Source organism: Pimephales promelas, chromosome 22, assembly GCF_988280905.1.
Source record: "Pimephales promelas chromosome 22, fPimPro1.hap1.1, whole genome shotgun sequence".
NCBI lineage: Eukaryota > Metazoa > Chordata > Actinopteri > Cypriniformes > Leuciscidae > Pimephales > Pimephales promelas.
Genome location: NC_142790.1, coordinates 6,743,593 through 6,760,084, shown reverse-complemented (window position 1 = coordinate 6,760,084; position 16,492 = coordinate 6,743,593). Strand labels below are relative to the sequence as shown.

At 37.2% G+C, this 16,492-nt stretch overlaps 1 protein-coding gene across 4 annotated transcripts; it reads right to left on the bottom strand.

Moving 5' to 3' along the window:
- Window positions 1–362: 362 nt before the first annotated feature.
- On the bottom strand, window positions 363–16,191 carry mastl (microtubule associated serine/threonine kinase-like). Of its 4 annotated transcripts, XM_039666466.2 has the most exons (14): window positions 15,566–16,191; window positions 14,922–15,059; window positions 14,601–14,740; window positions 14,435–14,523; window positions 14,226–14,332; window positions 12,140–12,299; window positions 11,888–12,051; window positions 8,980–10,089; window positions 8,736–8,877; window positions 6,574–6,594; window positions 3,929–4,042; window positions 3,649–3,750; window positions 922–1,075; window positions 363–758 (listed from the first exon to the last, which is right to left on the bottom strand). In XM_039666466.2, exons 1-14 carry the CDS (start codon window positions 15,719–15,721, stop codon window positions 749–751), a joined length of 2,607 nt encoding a protein of 868 aa, XP_039522400.2. In that variant the 5' UTR covers window positions 15,722–16,191; the 3' UTR covers window positions 363–748. The 4 variants fall into 4 exon arrangements, with proteins under 4 accessions (XP_039522400.2, XP_088981761.1, XP_039522402.2 ...); XM_089125635.1 differs by having other exon boundaries at window positions 363–1,075; XM_039666468.2 differs by lacking the exon at window positions 6,574–6,594 and having other exon boundaries at window positions 15,566–16,190.
- Between the last annotated feature and the right edge of the window lie 301 nt (window positions 16,192–16,492).

Genomic DNA, 16,492 nt, shown 5'->3' with positions numbered 1-16,492 from the left:
ATATTTTTTCGTACTAATGAGACCAGAAACTGTCCGGTTACTGACATTCTTCTAAATATCAGAAAATCGGCTGAATGGATTCAAAAACGGTAAAACTCAACTGTTTAACTCTGGGGGAGTTGTAAAATGAGCCTATTTCCAAAAAAAAAAAGTGGAGTATCCCTTTAACAATGCCCCCTTTCTTTCACATGACATACATATTTATATATAAACTATATACACATATTTATCCACGAAGATCGGGCCTCTATATTGTATGCATATTTCTGTGAGAACCGGCCAGCAGGTAGAGAATTCATTTATTTCTATCTGACAAACAGTAGGCTTTAGGTTTCAAGTGAAAATCAGAAATAACGCCCATCTATTAATACAACAGTTGTATTTTATTTAATCATCTTAAAAATAGGAAAGTGACAAGTTATAATCCTCAAACATTTTAAGGTGTTGTGTATATTAAAGAATTACAAATGAATAAAACTGATGTTTTTGAAGCAGCAACCATGTTCAAAACCATACTTGCTTTAGACTAGTTAAAACATTTAGCATGTTAAAATTACAACCAGACAAGTAGTTTTCAAGAATACATGAGTTAAAAACAGCAGTCTTCCATTTAAATGTGCACTAATCAGACAGCAAATAGTACTGTTGCAAAATATATTACTTTTTTCCCCCCAAAAAAGATGAAGATTTTATGCCACAAGTTTTGCAGCATTTATGTGCTCACTGCATTTCAGAACGCTCTCCAACATTACATCATTCTGCAGAACATAAAAACATCTGACATGAATAACAGACAAACTGAGGACAAACAAGAGCACTGTGGGATCTGTATTCTTCAGAGCTTCTACAACACAGCTGTACCCGAACATACTGCGTGAGCCCATTGCGCTAGTGTGTGTGTGTGTGTGTGTGTGTGCTTACAGACTGAAGCCCGATACAGTGAGATGTTGGGCTGTGTTTCTCGCCTCGAAGTACGAGGTGTCGGTTTCATCATCGGGCTGAGGGATGAAGGGCATACTCTTATGATGAAGGTTTTCCCAGTCCACACCCTCAAAGAACGCATGATTTTTCAGTTCTGCAGAAAGACAACATTCATGAAAACATGCCAGTGTTGAGTTTAAGGTAGTTTTAAGAATTGTTGTCTTTAACAATTCTTGTTAGTAAGATTTACAAGTTTTAGATGCTAAACCAATAATAAAAAGTTTAAAACAACAATAAAAAAAATACATTTTGGCAACAGTTCTTTTAACCCTAATTGATGGAGTGTGTAGATTTTCGTTTATTAAACAACCAGACACATCGTGGCCAAATTCCAGGATGACAATGTCAAGATTCATCAGGCTCAAATTGTGAAAGAATTGTTTGGAGGAGCGTGAAGAATAATGTTCACACATGAATTGGCACCTCTGAGTCCAGACCTTAAAGTCATGAAAGTGTTTGGGATGTGCTGGAGGAGACTTTACAGAGTTCTGGACTCTTGCTTCGTCAATTCAAGATCTTGAGCAACAATTGATTAAATAATGGAAATAAATGCAATGTTATTTGCATCAAGAGGTGTGTTCATTTTTGGTCAAGATCTTATCACACCCATAGACAAAAATCACTTCAATGACTACCTTACAATCCACATTTGAATATCGCAACATCAACGTCCATCATAAAATAACGTGCATAACACACAATAGCAAAGGGTCCAGAAAGTGCAGGCATTACCTGGAAAACCCACACTACCAGAGGTTTTGAGTACGTTATTGCTTTCCAAGAAGGAGAAGGCGGCCTGAGCGTCAGAGAATAATACGTAACGCACATGAGTATAATGGCTCGTTTCCACTGAGTGGTACGGTACGGTACAGTTCGGTTCGGTACGCAATTATTTGCGTTTCCACTGTCAAAAGTTGTGAATGTTACCAAAAAGCCGAACCGTACCGTACCACTTTTTGGGTACCCTTCCGTTGGGGTACCTAGCACAGTGAAAGGGTACTAAAAGGTGGAGCTAGACTCGCGCGTGCTACAAGGGCATTAGAAGCATACAGTTTAAATATAATTCTACCGTTATTGTGTCACGAAATGTAGTTTTAAGAGTTTTTCAGGCGAGAAAGTAGTTTTTTAAAGATCAGATCTGTGGTTTATTGATTTATGATAATTTGACTGAGATCCATTCCAAGCGATCACCGGACGCTCGCGCTCGTGTCCCCTGCCTGGAACAGCCTTTCCTCGGCTAGTCGTCCTGATGTTTGCCGCTGACTCGGATGTCTCTGTAGTGGTTAAATATGAGATATAGTTCGTCTTGTATAAACCTAACAGGTGATCTTTGGTCTCGTGAATCTATAATTCGTTCCCTGGCCAATAGTTTTGGCAGAAGGCTACGTGAAGTTTCATATATTTGAGCGCTGAATTTGTACATTTGACTGACTGAATTGTTTCTTGATGTTATTTAAGCTCTACTGTATATCATTTTGTACCTTTTACTTATACTTTTATAATGGCTATTATTGATAAAACTGAAATTCAACAAAAAGAGATAGTTTTGTCATTTTTTTTATTTTATTACAAGATCATCTGTAATGTTGTTTATTGCAACATTTGTACCAATGCGATATGCAATACATTACATATTGCCTGGAATATGTTTAATATTTTAAAATTTAAACGAAAAGAGGCAGGGTTGTTTTATATTTAGTTTTGTTATAAATATAACGTTACATACATGCAGTGATAATCAATAGGCTATGCGTTGCCTGAACCACATTTGTGTGCTTTAGAATGTTTCAAATGTATTGAAATGAAATCGAAAAGAAGCAGAGTGGTGTTTTATAACATATTTCATTTTATTGTTGCCTAAAATGAACATACTGAGATAACCGGAGTCACATGCAGACCGAGCAGAGTTCAAGAACGCGCTGTTCCATTAACAGAATTACTGGACTCGCTTCCTCGGGATCATTCTCCTTAGTCGGACTTTGCGTTGGCTTCTTGGAAACGCCTAATGCCAGCGCTTGTTTCTAGTGACAAACATGCCGAGATGCAAGAACAAGATCTACTGTGTGTCATCCATTGTTGTTTACTATGTCGCTTTCTTCGCGCGAAAATGACGTCGATCGCTTCTTTCCAGCATACCACGCCTATCAAGTAAGGGTACTGTTGGCGGTGGAAACGCAAGCCTGATCATGGTGTACCCGACCCGACCCGTACTGTACTGTACCGTACCCCTCAGTGGAAACGAGCCAAAAATGTATTCTTTACTCGCTGAAACTGGAATGATCAGCGAACTGAGTGAAATACTTCACACTGCATGCTAGAGAGAATAAAAGCCAATCCAACTGAAAAACTTCAGTGGTTAGTGGAAAAAGCGGACATGAGGCCATTGACAGGTGATGTAAGAAGGGATGTTACACTAGATGCATTTGCTAATTTCACTGGATTAAAACATTATTGGAAATAATTTGGGATAATATAAGTACACAAGTGAACAAAATGTGCTAGTGCTAGTGGTTTTCAGATATCCCTCCATGTAGTCGTTCAACTCTTTTATGCTGATATAAACTTGACAGGTGATTTTTCTAAAATGGTGATTCATTTTATTATAAAAGTTTGAATACTATTTTCTCAGTTGTTAAAAATATTAATGTGATATATAATATGATTCACCTTTAAAGCCAGCTCGCTTGTTTGGATCCATGGTGAGAAGAATCTCAATGGCACTTCTTGAATTCTGGGTTAACTCCTCGCCTTCATCTGGCCACGGTATATCTGAACACATCATTAGATGAAGAACATGAAGATCAGAAACAGTCTACACAACTTTATTTTCATGGGGCTGAGGTAAAAAAAAAAAAACAGAAGATCCATTTGTTGGATCCAGGAGTACATAACTTTTTTTAAACTCGTATCATCACCTTTGGCATGTATTTATCATTAACACTCTTACCTCTGTTGAGAATGTTCTGGAACACCAGCTGTGGAGTTTCATCGTTGAAGGGCGGGACTCCTGTGAGAAACTCGAACAGGCACACACCTAACGCCCACCAATCCACCATGAAATCTGTTGGAGAACAAAACCCACTTAGGTACACTGTTTCATAAGTGCAAACATGCAACATGGCTCAAAATGTGTTAGAAATGTGTCCAGACCACTATTATAAAGAGGTGACAGCAGCGGGCTTAAGTTGATTTTTTTTTTTTTGTGGGGGAAGGGAAAAAAAGAACACAAAACCAGCTTGACATGAACTCAAATCAAGATAGCTAATGTTACATAACAAAACTGACTAAAAAAGAAAAATCAGTCAAATGATGAACTGATAAAATGGTGAAGTTTCTGTGCCAGTAGCAGCACGGAATACAATTGTGAAAATAAATATTTTAAGAAAACAACTCTCCAGGATGAGCTGAGTGGTCGCCAGAGTGTTGCTATGCAGTTGCTAGGGTGTTCTGGGTGGTCAAAAAAGACCGAATCAAAAGTTTCCATCCCCTCAAGTCTGTAGATTTGACAAGGTGCTTTCTTCAATGTAAGTTTTTCCCACACGTTTTATTGTGAAAACGGTCTGTTTGTTTAGATAAGTAATGGAGAGATAGTAAGAGTAAATAGTAAGAGTAGCTTTTGATGCAACGGACCATATATTGACGCGTTTTGCACTTACGGTAGAGCAAAGAAAATACTTTTTTGTTGCCATTTACACTTATGCAAATAGCCACTGTCTGTTTTAATGGCTATGCGACAAACAGTGCAGGACTAACTGAATGCCGCAGTTTGTTCCAATTGATGAACCTGAATTATGCTTGAGTTTTAACGTAGCATATTTGTACAGCCGAACCCATAGCTTTTTAAAGAATAACTCATTTAATAGTATTCACAAACACAGGAGGTCAACAAGCTAAAAATAGTTTCATCTTTGCCCAACTGCTGAGCTATTTCTCTAAATTTGCGATACGCATTGTATGCATACCCTCACACACATTCAAAAACTAAAGTACACTTCGAGTTTAAAAAGTATACATCAGTTTTTTTATGTATACACTAGGTTATTCGTACAGTGCGCAACCTTGGGCTTTGTGATTTCATATTCAGAATGATCCAAATCGGCGCGATTTCCATGTTAATTGCGATTAATCGTGCAGCCCTGGCACAATTTTGTCATCTCCATTGTACACAAGTAGGCAGATTTGTTCTAATTGTTTATAGTATGTAGACTCAGCTTGCTCATGCACTCAAAATAACTCGGCTTCTCTCTTGAAGTGACATCTCAGCTTTTCTCTGATGACAAGAGAGATCACAGCAATAGCAAAACAAACCATCCAATGATCCAATCAATTCACAAATTGACAAAAAACAAGTCCTGACTTGCATTTTATTTTTTTCGGATGAACACTTGGTGTTACAGGGCTTGAATTTACGCAGATTTTGCCGCTCCAAAACTAAATGGAGTTTTTTTTCCATTGTTTATTGCGCTTAAAGGGTCAAATCACACAAAATAATGTCAGTAAACGCGTCACTTGTTTTAAGTGAATGTTAACAGTTGCCAAATTATGAGATAATATTAAAAATACCAATATGGTAGTTGTTGCCAGTGAAAATGCTGAGTGGCTGGTAACTCTGGAAATCCTCTTGCCACAGTAGCTGATGAGCAAAAAGTTAAAGGGTTAGTTCACCCAAAAATGAAAATTCTGTCAGTATTTACTGACCCTCGTGGTGTTCCAAACCTCTATGTGTTTATTTGTTCTGCTGAACACAAAGTAAGATATTTGGAAGAATGTTTTAATCAAACAGATCTCATTCCCCATTGACTACCATAGTATGTATTTTTTCCTACTATGGTGGTCAATGGGGAATGAGATCTGTTTGATTAAAACATTCTTCCAAATATCTTCCTTTGTGTTCGGCAGAACAAATAAACACATAGAGGTTTGGAACAACATGAGGGTGAGTAAATACTGAGAGAATTTTCATTTTTGGGTGAACTAACCCTTTAATGTCAAGCCCTGCTCATAAAATCTGGAGACGCAGCAGACTCTGGACAGAGATGAAAAACTCTCTAAATGAGCAAATGTTGAGCACCGTTGAAAGGCTATACGTTTGGCTGTTGACAACTTCACATACGCCAATTTGTTGTATCAAAACTTCCCCAAACCATCCCAAAGACTTCCATTGCTCAGCCATACAAGCCGTCCTGCCCCAAACTCACACCCTCGTTTGAGACGCAAGTTGACATGGTCCGCTCGAACGATGTAATGTTTCGAAAAGCACCACGAAGTTAGCGTTCACATTTTTCAGGAAGTCAAACTACAAATTACTTTTACTTGACTGCACAAACTGGAATGCCAGAAAATGTTTTAACATTAGAATATAATGCCCCAGAATTCCCAAGCACTGTCATAACATCCCAACAGAGCTGAGAAATCCAGCATTACTGAAGCATTAAGGGTTGATGAATCAGGAGCCACCAATCACAAAAGCTGCGGCCCATAATGGAATTAGTCAGCCATGTACTTATCTAATGCGGGAAAGGTAAGCTGCGCACACATGCACCAAGATCTCCATGGCTTAGAATCTCAACAAATACTTTTTAGCATACTTACCATAACGTACAGACCCTGAAACTAAAACATAACATCTGTTAATGAAGCAAAGTAAAAGATTCATTCCCACTTTATTTGTATGTGTATTGTGTAACAAAAATGAATTGTACAATTGTAATGTTGTATTGCAAAGCCCTTATGCTGCTATTGAGGTGGAATACGGGTAAAGTTAGGGACATGTTTGGTGATATTGTTAGGTTTAAGGTTGTGTGAAGAAGTAAGGGAAGGTTCAACAAGTTAATTACAGATGTAACTATAGAAATTAGTTACAAATGTTTGTGTTTTATATATATATATATATATATATATATATATATATGCATATAGAGAGTATATATATATATATATATATATGCATATAGAGAGTAAGTGCACTGTATCCGATGCTTAATTTAATGACATATGCATTGCACATTTTGTATAGTATATTTCAGTTAGGGATGCACCGAATATTCGGCCATCAAAAATGTACGGTTTTCGGCCGAAAGACTTTTATCATTAAATGTTGTGATGACACAAACAGAAACCGTAACCTGCATGTGCTTTTCTGAAGCAACATATGTCTGCGGTGTGGACGTATTTCACTATATCTGAACCCACGAGGAGACGGAAGCCTAGTTTTTACTTTTGCCTGCCTCCGCAGCGCGAGTCTCCTCGGACGGTTGAGGCGTTTATTCTTGATGCGCTCGCCGTTGTACTATTCTTTGAAATGACAGGGGGCGACTCAAGTAACTGTCCTCTAACCATCAGGAATCGGCGAGAAGAAAGATAAACATTATTTATTTTAATTTTTTAGTATGCCACCACCAATACAAAAATAATCAAGTAAAACCCAGTAAACCCTGAGATTATTACTTGTGACATTACAAAAAAAAAATATATATATATATATATATAGTAACATGTAATTAATTTAGAGATGCACACTGGGTGCTGGTGTGATGAGAAGTTTGTGCTCGGCTTTGTTTGTTTTTATAAGAGAACATTTAATTTAAAAACCTCTCTGCATGCCAGTAGATTATTTAATGTACACATGAGTGGGGTCAAGTTAAACATTTTAGGGCCAATCCCAATTCTACCCCTTACCCCTTCACTTTCCCCTTCCCCTCCGTTTTGCGCGGGCCAGATAGCCCTTCAAACGAAGATTTTTCGGGAGCACACTTCAAACGAAGTGGTATGAGAAGTGTCACTGCTAACCCAGGCTACAGACGCAAAATGACTGCCCAAGCAAAAAAGGAGACCCATAAATGTAAGTATTTGTGGCTTTAATAAGTATTATAACGACAAATAATGATTTGCTTTATGTTACATTCAATATTGTGTTCATATTTACGGTCAGTTTCTTCACAGAAACGTTTGTATAAAAAAAAAATAAATAAAAAAAAAAAATCGCTAAAATTACTGTAGTTTGCTAACGATAGTCCCGCAACATATTTTCGTCGTTTTCGTTGTTTCCTGCGAACTTCACAAGATAAATGCAAGAAAATAGCTGTAACCCACGCGACTGAGATAACTGCAGCTGTCGACAGCATCTTGGAAGTTGTGATAAACATCGGCGCATCTCCTGTGACGTAGGCGCTAGCGACGACTTATAATGACGTTTAACGGAGGCGTAGTGGTGTCCCATTTCTTAGGGGAATATTTTCACCCCTACGCATTGCCACTCAGTTTCAAGGGTCAAGGGGAAGGCGAAGGGGTAGGGCTAGGGCAAAGTGAAGGGGTAAGGGGTAGAATTGGGATTGGCCCTAAGTGCTAATGTAAATAATAATATATAGCATATAATGTGCTAAATAAATATTTGCATAATTTGTAATTGATTTATTCTTTGAAAATTTCATACTAATTTATGCAATTGCAATCCCTTGATTTTAGTACCGTTTGTACACAGACATGGCCATAAATGCAATGGTACTAATAATTGGCATAATTTATTTCTGTGCTTCAGTTTTCGGCCTTGGTTTCCTCTTTTTCGGTTTTCGGCCAAGAATTTTCATTTCGGTGCATCCCTAATTTCAGTATTATATGAGCTGTTGGAAACCCTGCTCTCTCAGCCATTGCAAAAATCCATAATGGTTGACAATTACCATTAACAACTAATATTTGAGCCACATATCATCACAAAATAAACATAGATTTTACATACTGATCACTCAAACTCTTACCATGAGGTTTGCCTAATAAAAGTTCTGGTGCCAAGTAGTCAGGAGTTCCCAAAATAGGAGCCCCTTCTACACGTTCTGGACCTCTACGGACACTTTTTGGTGTTCTGTAGGGAGTTTGAGACACAATCATCTGCTGTGGAGTCTAGAAAAGAAAAAAAAAATCATTTTTAAATATTTTAATTCCAACTCAAATCCTTTTCATCAGTTTTGCTTGAGTTCCAATAATCTCCAAAAAGCTCCTCACCTGGTAAAGTGAGCTGCCCAGACTGGGCCTTTTCTTCTGAACGGGAGTCACCGCAGACTGGGCATAGTGGAAGGAGGTTGACGCAGACATCTCCATGGCATCCAAAGAGGCTAGGCTGAGATGTGATGTACAAGAGCGGTTTATGGAGCTGCAGTAGCTCCTGAACGCAACCACGTTCTTGGGTTTGAGGAAGCCGGGTGATTTGATCATACTGTCAGAAAGCCCACGAGGATGGTCAAGAAGAGAACGCATGGATTCACCCCTATGTTGCTCTGAGCTGCTATACTTGGGAGTAGCTATTGTGGGAAGAGCTGCCGGTGTGACTACGGACATCTCGCTTTCATCCAGCTCCTCGAAAGAGGACGACGAAGCCTCATGTTTGAAGTCTGTCGATTTTTGTGGCGTGTTAGCAACCAGTGACATCTCATGGGCCGAGCCGCCCGAGTCTAAACTAAGGCTTCTTCTGAAACTTCGGGCATCGCCAGGTGAGGTTGGGGAGCTCAAGTTGGTCTCTGCTTTGAGCAAAGCCATCCCCTCGCCTTGATCTTCAAGATCAGATAATAGATTTTTGGCCACAGCTATGGGACTAGATTGCTTTGGGCCCATTCTCGCACTGTGCTGTTGACATATCGGTGCAGTTTTAACATCATCAAGCCCCACAATTGAGAAAATTCCTGTCAAGCCTGTGTTGGCCGTTGGGGTGCCCTCAGGAATATGGAAGGACCTTTTGTACACTGCATTGTTTTTCTTGCAGTGGATCTCAGCATGCTCTGGGCTCTTCTCTACTTCTTCAAACGCTCTCTTTACGGAGACTGTTGGCTCTGGCTTCATGAAACTGTTCCCAAATGACTGATGGGGAACAGCCTTACCCAGTGGTGTGGCACTGTGCTTGGTTGCACTGAACTGGAGCCTTTTTGCAGAAATATCTGGTTTAATATTTCTGCTCTTGCCCAGTTGGTTATTGAGCGGAGTCAAAACATTGCTGTGATCCTGAGCTTGTGCAGGAAACATGTTCCTCCTCTCCATGGGTGTCAAGGACATGTTTTTTGACATTCTATTGCCCGTTTCTCTTCCGTTTCCCTGAGGAAGGTTCTCGCCATCTTGTAAATTCTAAAATTGCAAGACATTGTCAGTTTTATATTTTTTTTATTATCATATACACTACTGTTTAAAAGTTTAGGGTCAGTGGCCCTCATTTATCAAAAGTGCGTACACCAAATTTCCAGCGTACACCTGGCGTACACCCAAAACCACGGTGACTTTGAGATTTATCAATATGGACGTTGGTGTACGGCACGCTCAAATCCTACACCAGCTCAGGAGGTGCTGTACGCACGTTTGGAGTTAGTGCGGAAATGCGCAGAAAAATTCCTAACACCACAAAACGCACTGGCAAACTAAAATATAAATTATGACCCTGTGTAAAAAACAACAACATAGTAATTATAAACTTCAGTATTTATTTTTGTGCAACATGGACTTCGATGTTTAATTTGTGAGACTTTATCAAGGCATTTGATTTGTAAGCATTCCTTCAGTTGCAAGCCTGTGGACTTTACCCTGACGTTTCAGGGTAAGCTCCGGAAGGTGCGCACGGACTGGGTTCGGTAATAAAAGGCTTTCAATGACCAAAAAATAATTCAGACTGACAAAATAATAAAAAATACATTCCTCTTCTTTTACATATAATTATAATAACGACATTCTTCTTCTAAATAACAAGCGCCATTAATAATACAAATCATAATAATAAGAAGAAGAATATTGAAAATTGTCATGCAAGAATGAATGAATGGTACTCCACATCACATCATCATCATCACTATGTACACCCCAATACATGTGAAGGGATTCTAAATTGAATGCTAACTCAAAAGACGTGTTGTAAAATAATGCATTGTGATAGGTCATTTCGGCATCACGTCAGAGAAGTTTCTCTTCTTTGCCGTCTTCCGTGTGTCCATGGCGTAAAATGAGGGCGTGGGGGGAGCGGAGACTTGAATATTTAGGGGCGTGTTATTCTAATGACGATCGTTTTCGGCCGCGGGATTTATCAATGGCAGGCATTGCGTACACCTGGATTTCAAAGGTACGCACAGTTTCATAAATCAGGTGGTGAGAGGAGTGTAAGCATAATCTTATGCCAACATATACACCCGTTTCTACGCAAGAATGATAAATGAGGGCCAGTGTGTTTTTTTTAAGAAATGCATACTTTTATTTAACTAGGAAACAACAAACTGATCAAAAGTGACGACATTTATAATTTTACTTTCAAATAATGCTGTTATTTTAAACTTACTTTTCTATAAAGAATCCTGAACATTTTATATTGTGGTTTTCAACATTGATGATAATAAGAAATGTGTACTTACAGTGTACTTACCAAAAAATGTGCTGTGTGTGATGTGATATATATAATATAAAATAATAAAATACATCATATAATTAGAATACTGTATTTGAAAACATTCTTTGTTATTTTTGTACAATAATTTAAGGATTTATTTTACATATGCAAAATATATTGGTATTGTACTATGTGATAATACAATAATTTAAGGATTTATTTTACATATGCAAAATATATTGGTACCATATTGTTATTAGTTTGGTTAAATATTTAATTGTGCTGCAAATGTACTCTATTTTTTTTTAATACTTTGATTATGTTTTGCATATATTGCTAATTTGAAGTTAATATCCAAAAACACTTATTTTATAACACTTAAATTTAATGTTCAGCTAATCATACAGTTTATTTTAATGTTGTGAAGCCTAAATTCCCTTGTTGCTTTTTTATATGATTATAGTTTTTACTCTGTTAATTCTTATCTTATGCAGACAATATAGTAATGATCAATGTGCCATGAACCAAAAACCCTTCAACAGTAATGCTGACACAAACCTGCTCATCTTCCCACATTGGGCTGGCACAGTCTTCAGAATCAGTAGTGGATGGTAACTGGCACGAGTGGGTGCTTCCAACACTCTCGAATCTCTTCCTGGATTTCATCAGCCGTGGTGTCAAACTCCTAGCCAGCAGGCCAGGACTAAACACACTGTTGGATCCTAGAGAATAGCTCATGTTAGGCTTTACAGCAAAAACAATGAAACGACATTCTCAATAACACTGATGACACACTATTCTGACACGTACCTAAAGCTCTATTTGTGCCTACTGGGTATTTCAGGTACTCTGACCGTCTCTTCAGCAGAGGTGAGCACAGAGAGGTATTCCTCTGCTTGAGTTTCCCACAGGACTTGGGACTGCCAAACACTGTGCTGTGGTGACGCTTGCTCTCTGTCACGGGGGTATTCTGCCATTTCAAGTCAAAAATAAAATGGATTATACAAGCTTTCAAACATGTTAGACATGTTATATATATATATATATATATATATATATATATATATATATATATATATATATATATATATATATATATATCATGACTCATTAATATGAATGATCGATGGCCCAGGCTAGTACATATAAGGCTAGTACTGTGTCGTCATCACTGTTATTTCTTGCAAAGATGTTTTGTGTTGAAAACTTGCAGTGATAGTTAAGTAATAAAAGATCATAGATATTTACTTTCAAAGGGCTGCACGTTTCTTATAGTCAACCTGCACTACTTTTTGTAACATACACAAGGCCGTAACCAGGGTCTGAAAATTAGTGAGGTCCAGGGTGTTGTGTAAAGAATAGTGCTATAATAATGGTTAGGCTATTGGACCCACATTTCCCCATGGACATGAAGCAGCATCCCTTTTTTTAAAGGAATTTGCCATATATATATATATATATATATATATATATATATATATATATATATATATATATATATATATATATATATATATATAGGGGTTAAATTTGGATTTAATTATGCGTGGGGTAGTCTTTCAAGGGGGGTCTGGGGATATGCTCCCACGGGATTGTTTTTGAAAAATAAACCATTACATGGCACTTTCTGGAGAGTTTTGTGCAAAGAAATATAGAATAAAAGTAGGTCTAGCAAAGTCTTATATTTCTGTAATTCACACATATCAAACACAAATATGCTGACTGAATAGATTGCTAGTTGAGAAACACTGCTTTGTATATTGTATTTATGATGACTTTGTGAAATGTTAACTCAACAGCATGAGCCATCTTCCAGCTAGCCAGTAAGGATATTTGGCAAATTTCATTCTGTAACATACAGATCTGTATAATTCTATTGTTTTTTTGAGAGTGTTATACCCTACATTTCTTACAGATAATCACGATGATCATTGCGTTTGTCTTACCGAATGTGGTAGCTTTATGCAATTGCAGTTTGTCTAAAAGCTTTTTTTTTATTATTATTAATGCCGACAGTAAAATGTTGCCAGATATTGCTACGAAAAACAAGCAAAACAAAACAAAATAATAGTAATCCGAAATTAGTTTAAAGTTTTGGAAATAAGATTAATATATCACTAACCCTAACATGATGCAACTTTCCACTTTAATAACTTCCTAAAGTGTCACATTAAATCAGAAAAACAGGTCCAGGCACTGCACCTTTCCATTAGGTGGATTTGGCAACACGGAGGCTGCACTCGAACCCTCATTCACAATGCACTCTCAAGCCCCGTTCACTGCGCTAGCTTCTCGCAGCAACATGAATTGCAAACACTCATTTGAGGTGGTTTAAACACGGCTAATTAATCATTCAGAGAGCATGAAATTTTATTTTTGAATGTAAAAAGGGACCTCTGAGGTGACCTTATAGCTGGCTACGGCCATGAACATACACATGCAGATGGCTGTTGCATCTCACTGCTATTTTCAATATCTTGTGGTGTGGACGTTTGATTAAGACAGCGTAAAGTTTTAAAAAATGTACTAAGACCCAACAGTTCTGTTGCACTTTGTCAAGAGGTTTTTAAACAAGCATACGTTCCATATGAACAACACGCCTCAACAGGGTCCGGTGAACCCTAATCGTACACTTCCTTCAAACCAATTAGTTCAGACAATTCAACCACTAATTGATCTTAAAACTTTTTTTAAAGAAGTCTCTTATGCTCACTAAGGGTGTATTTATTTGATCAACAGTACATAAAAAAAAATCTGGATTTACTAGGTAGAAAGGCTATTAACATATGAACAATAGAACTGTAAGGGGGAAAACACACCTTATTGTTGATGTTATTAAAACATCACTTATTCGTCATATAAAATACAAATTATATGAATCTGCGAATCTACTTACGAGACCAAGAGAGCTTATCAGTGACAGAACTTGACCAGGTGTTCTGAAATAATCTTTTTTAGGTTTCACTAAAGAAGGTGTGTTTAAAATGTCCATCAGGTTTAGTTCTGAAAGAGGAAAAGGAAAAAGTTGTTAATATCACAAAAAAGACCAAGAATTTTAGCATTTTGGTTGTTTAAAAAAATTACAATAAAAAAAAAAAAACATACCCCTGTCGAGTTTAACCTTGGAGAGGCCAAAGTCTGTGAGTTTAATGTGACCCTCATTCGAGATGAGCATGTTGTCGGGTTTTAAGTCCCTGTATCAAATGAAAAAAAGGGAGTTAATTTGACAAGCAAAAGACTAAATGACTCGATTCCTCAGTTTCAGAAATACCTGTGGATAATACTGTGTCTGTGAAGGTAATCGAGAGCGAGCGAGACCTCAGAGATGTATTTCAGAGACATGTCCTCATCAAAGTACCCATAAATATGAAGAAGTGATTTCACATCTCCTCCAATCAGATACTCCATCACCTTTGAAAGTATCAAACATAACTGAACCAGTTAAAATTTCATATTAATGTAGAAATAAATGCTGAGATGAAATTAATAAATAAATGTTTTGACATTTCTATTACAACACAACATTTACTACCTCAGTTATTTTTTAAATGTAACCTGTACACATTTTCATGAAATTCACCCTTATACGTACCAGATATATTTTAGTTGAAGTTTGAAGCGAGTAAAACAGGTGCACAATGAAAGGACTTTTACTGAGAGCCAGAGCATCTCTCTCAGCTTTCATCTGATCAGTCATGTTCTTGTCCACCATGTCTGCTTTCTTCACCACCTGCCAGAAAAAAGGATTTCAAAATGGTGAAAACAAAATAGTTATCACCATTTTCCACAGTTGATTGATTACATAAATAATAGCAAATATTGATGTCATCGAATTAAATATTAATATAAATATCTTTTTTTTATTTTGAAATATTGCAGCATTTCCTAGAAATGATTTAATCGTGCAGTTTAAGTAATGTGCCCTTATGATCTTTAATAAAATAACTCCCCCTCCCCTTTTCAGGATATTTATTATTTAAATAGCGAGTTTAGGATCTCTGACTAAACGAACCCAAGCTTTTACCGGTCCTCACAATATTTTTTCTTCTCGTTTATTAAAACAGGTCTTCGACATTGTAGGTTCAGAAATTCTGCGCATTATTTATAATTGTCTCGCGACCATCATTTTTCATTTTGTTAAATACCTAATCGAATATAATAAAATGCTCAAAATAATTATGAAATATATTCTATATAATTTAGAATAATACACAATTAAATAGCTGTAATTTATACCTTGATTGCATATAGTTTGGAGTTGCTTGTCTTTCTGGCCAGGTAAACTTTCCCAAAGGCTCCACGACTGATGGGTTTGACCAGCACAAAGTCCTCAATGGAGGGAGCTTTCACTGCGCTGCTTGAGCCTTCAGATGAAGATCCATGAGCCTCCATCTCTGCCGTCGCTTCAAATATAAATTTTAATCCAACTAACGTTAGACCACTTGTCTTGCAGTCAGATGCCTCATTCACATGAGACGAATAAAAACAACGTTATGGTGATTACTGTGTTGAAAATCAAACACATATCACGACAAAAGCTTTAAAACGCTACAATGCATTCGAACTGTACGTTAATAGTTTGAATAAGATAGTCCTGCGTTCAGTCCACTGCACCCATTCTCACTGTTGACAAGCTCGACAAGTTTGTTTTGAAATTTGAAATGTGCGACATAAATGTGGGTCCTAAAACGCGGTTGTTTAGCCGCCCAAAAGTGTTTAAAAAATAAATAGTCAACTGGAGGAAAAAACGATTGTTTATGTTTATTTACGATTGTATAAGTGCTGATATTTATTGTATAAATATGATACTAATTTTAATCTTACACAAGCAAATTACGGTTACATTTCAGCAAAACGAGTCAGGCAAAGCTTTTGGCTACTCTGCGGGTCTTTAAAGGAAAAGACCGGAAGAAGAGCAGGCGCTCTCTGCTGGCCAGAACAGAATACACAGTACTGACCGAATAAAATCCTGATAAAACCCTGGAAAAGGAAATATGGTCAATTGTTCATATATTGGATGAAAATTAATATTCTTGAACTGGAAGAATTTAACTCTAAATATAATATTAACTGCTCATTTGTGGATTACAACAAAGTAACTTATTCAAGCAATAAAGAATAATATTATGAACATTGCATCTCCAAAACTACACAAAATTAAAA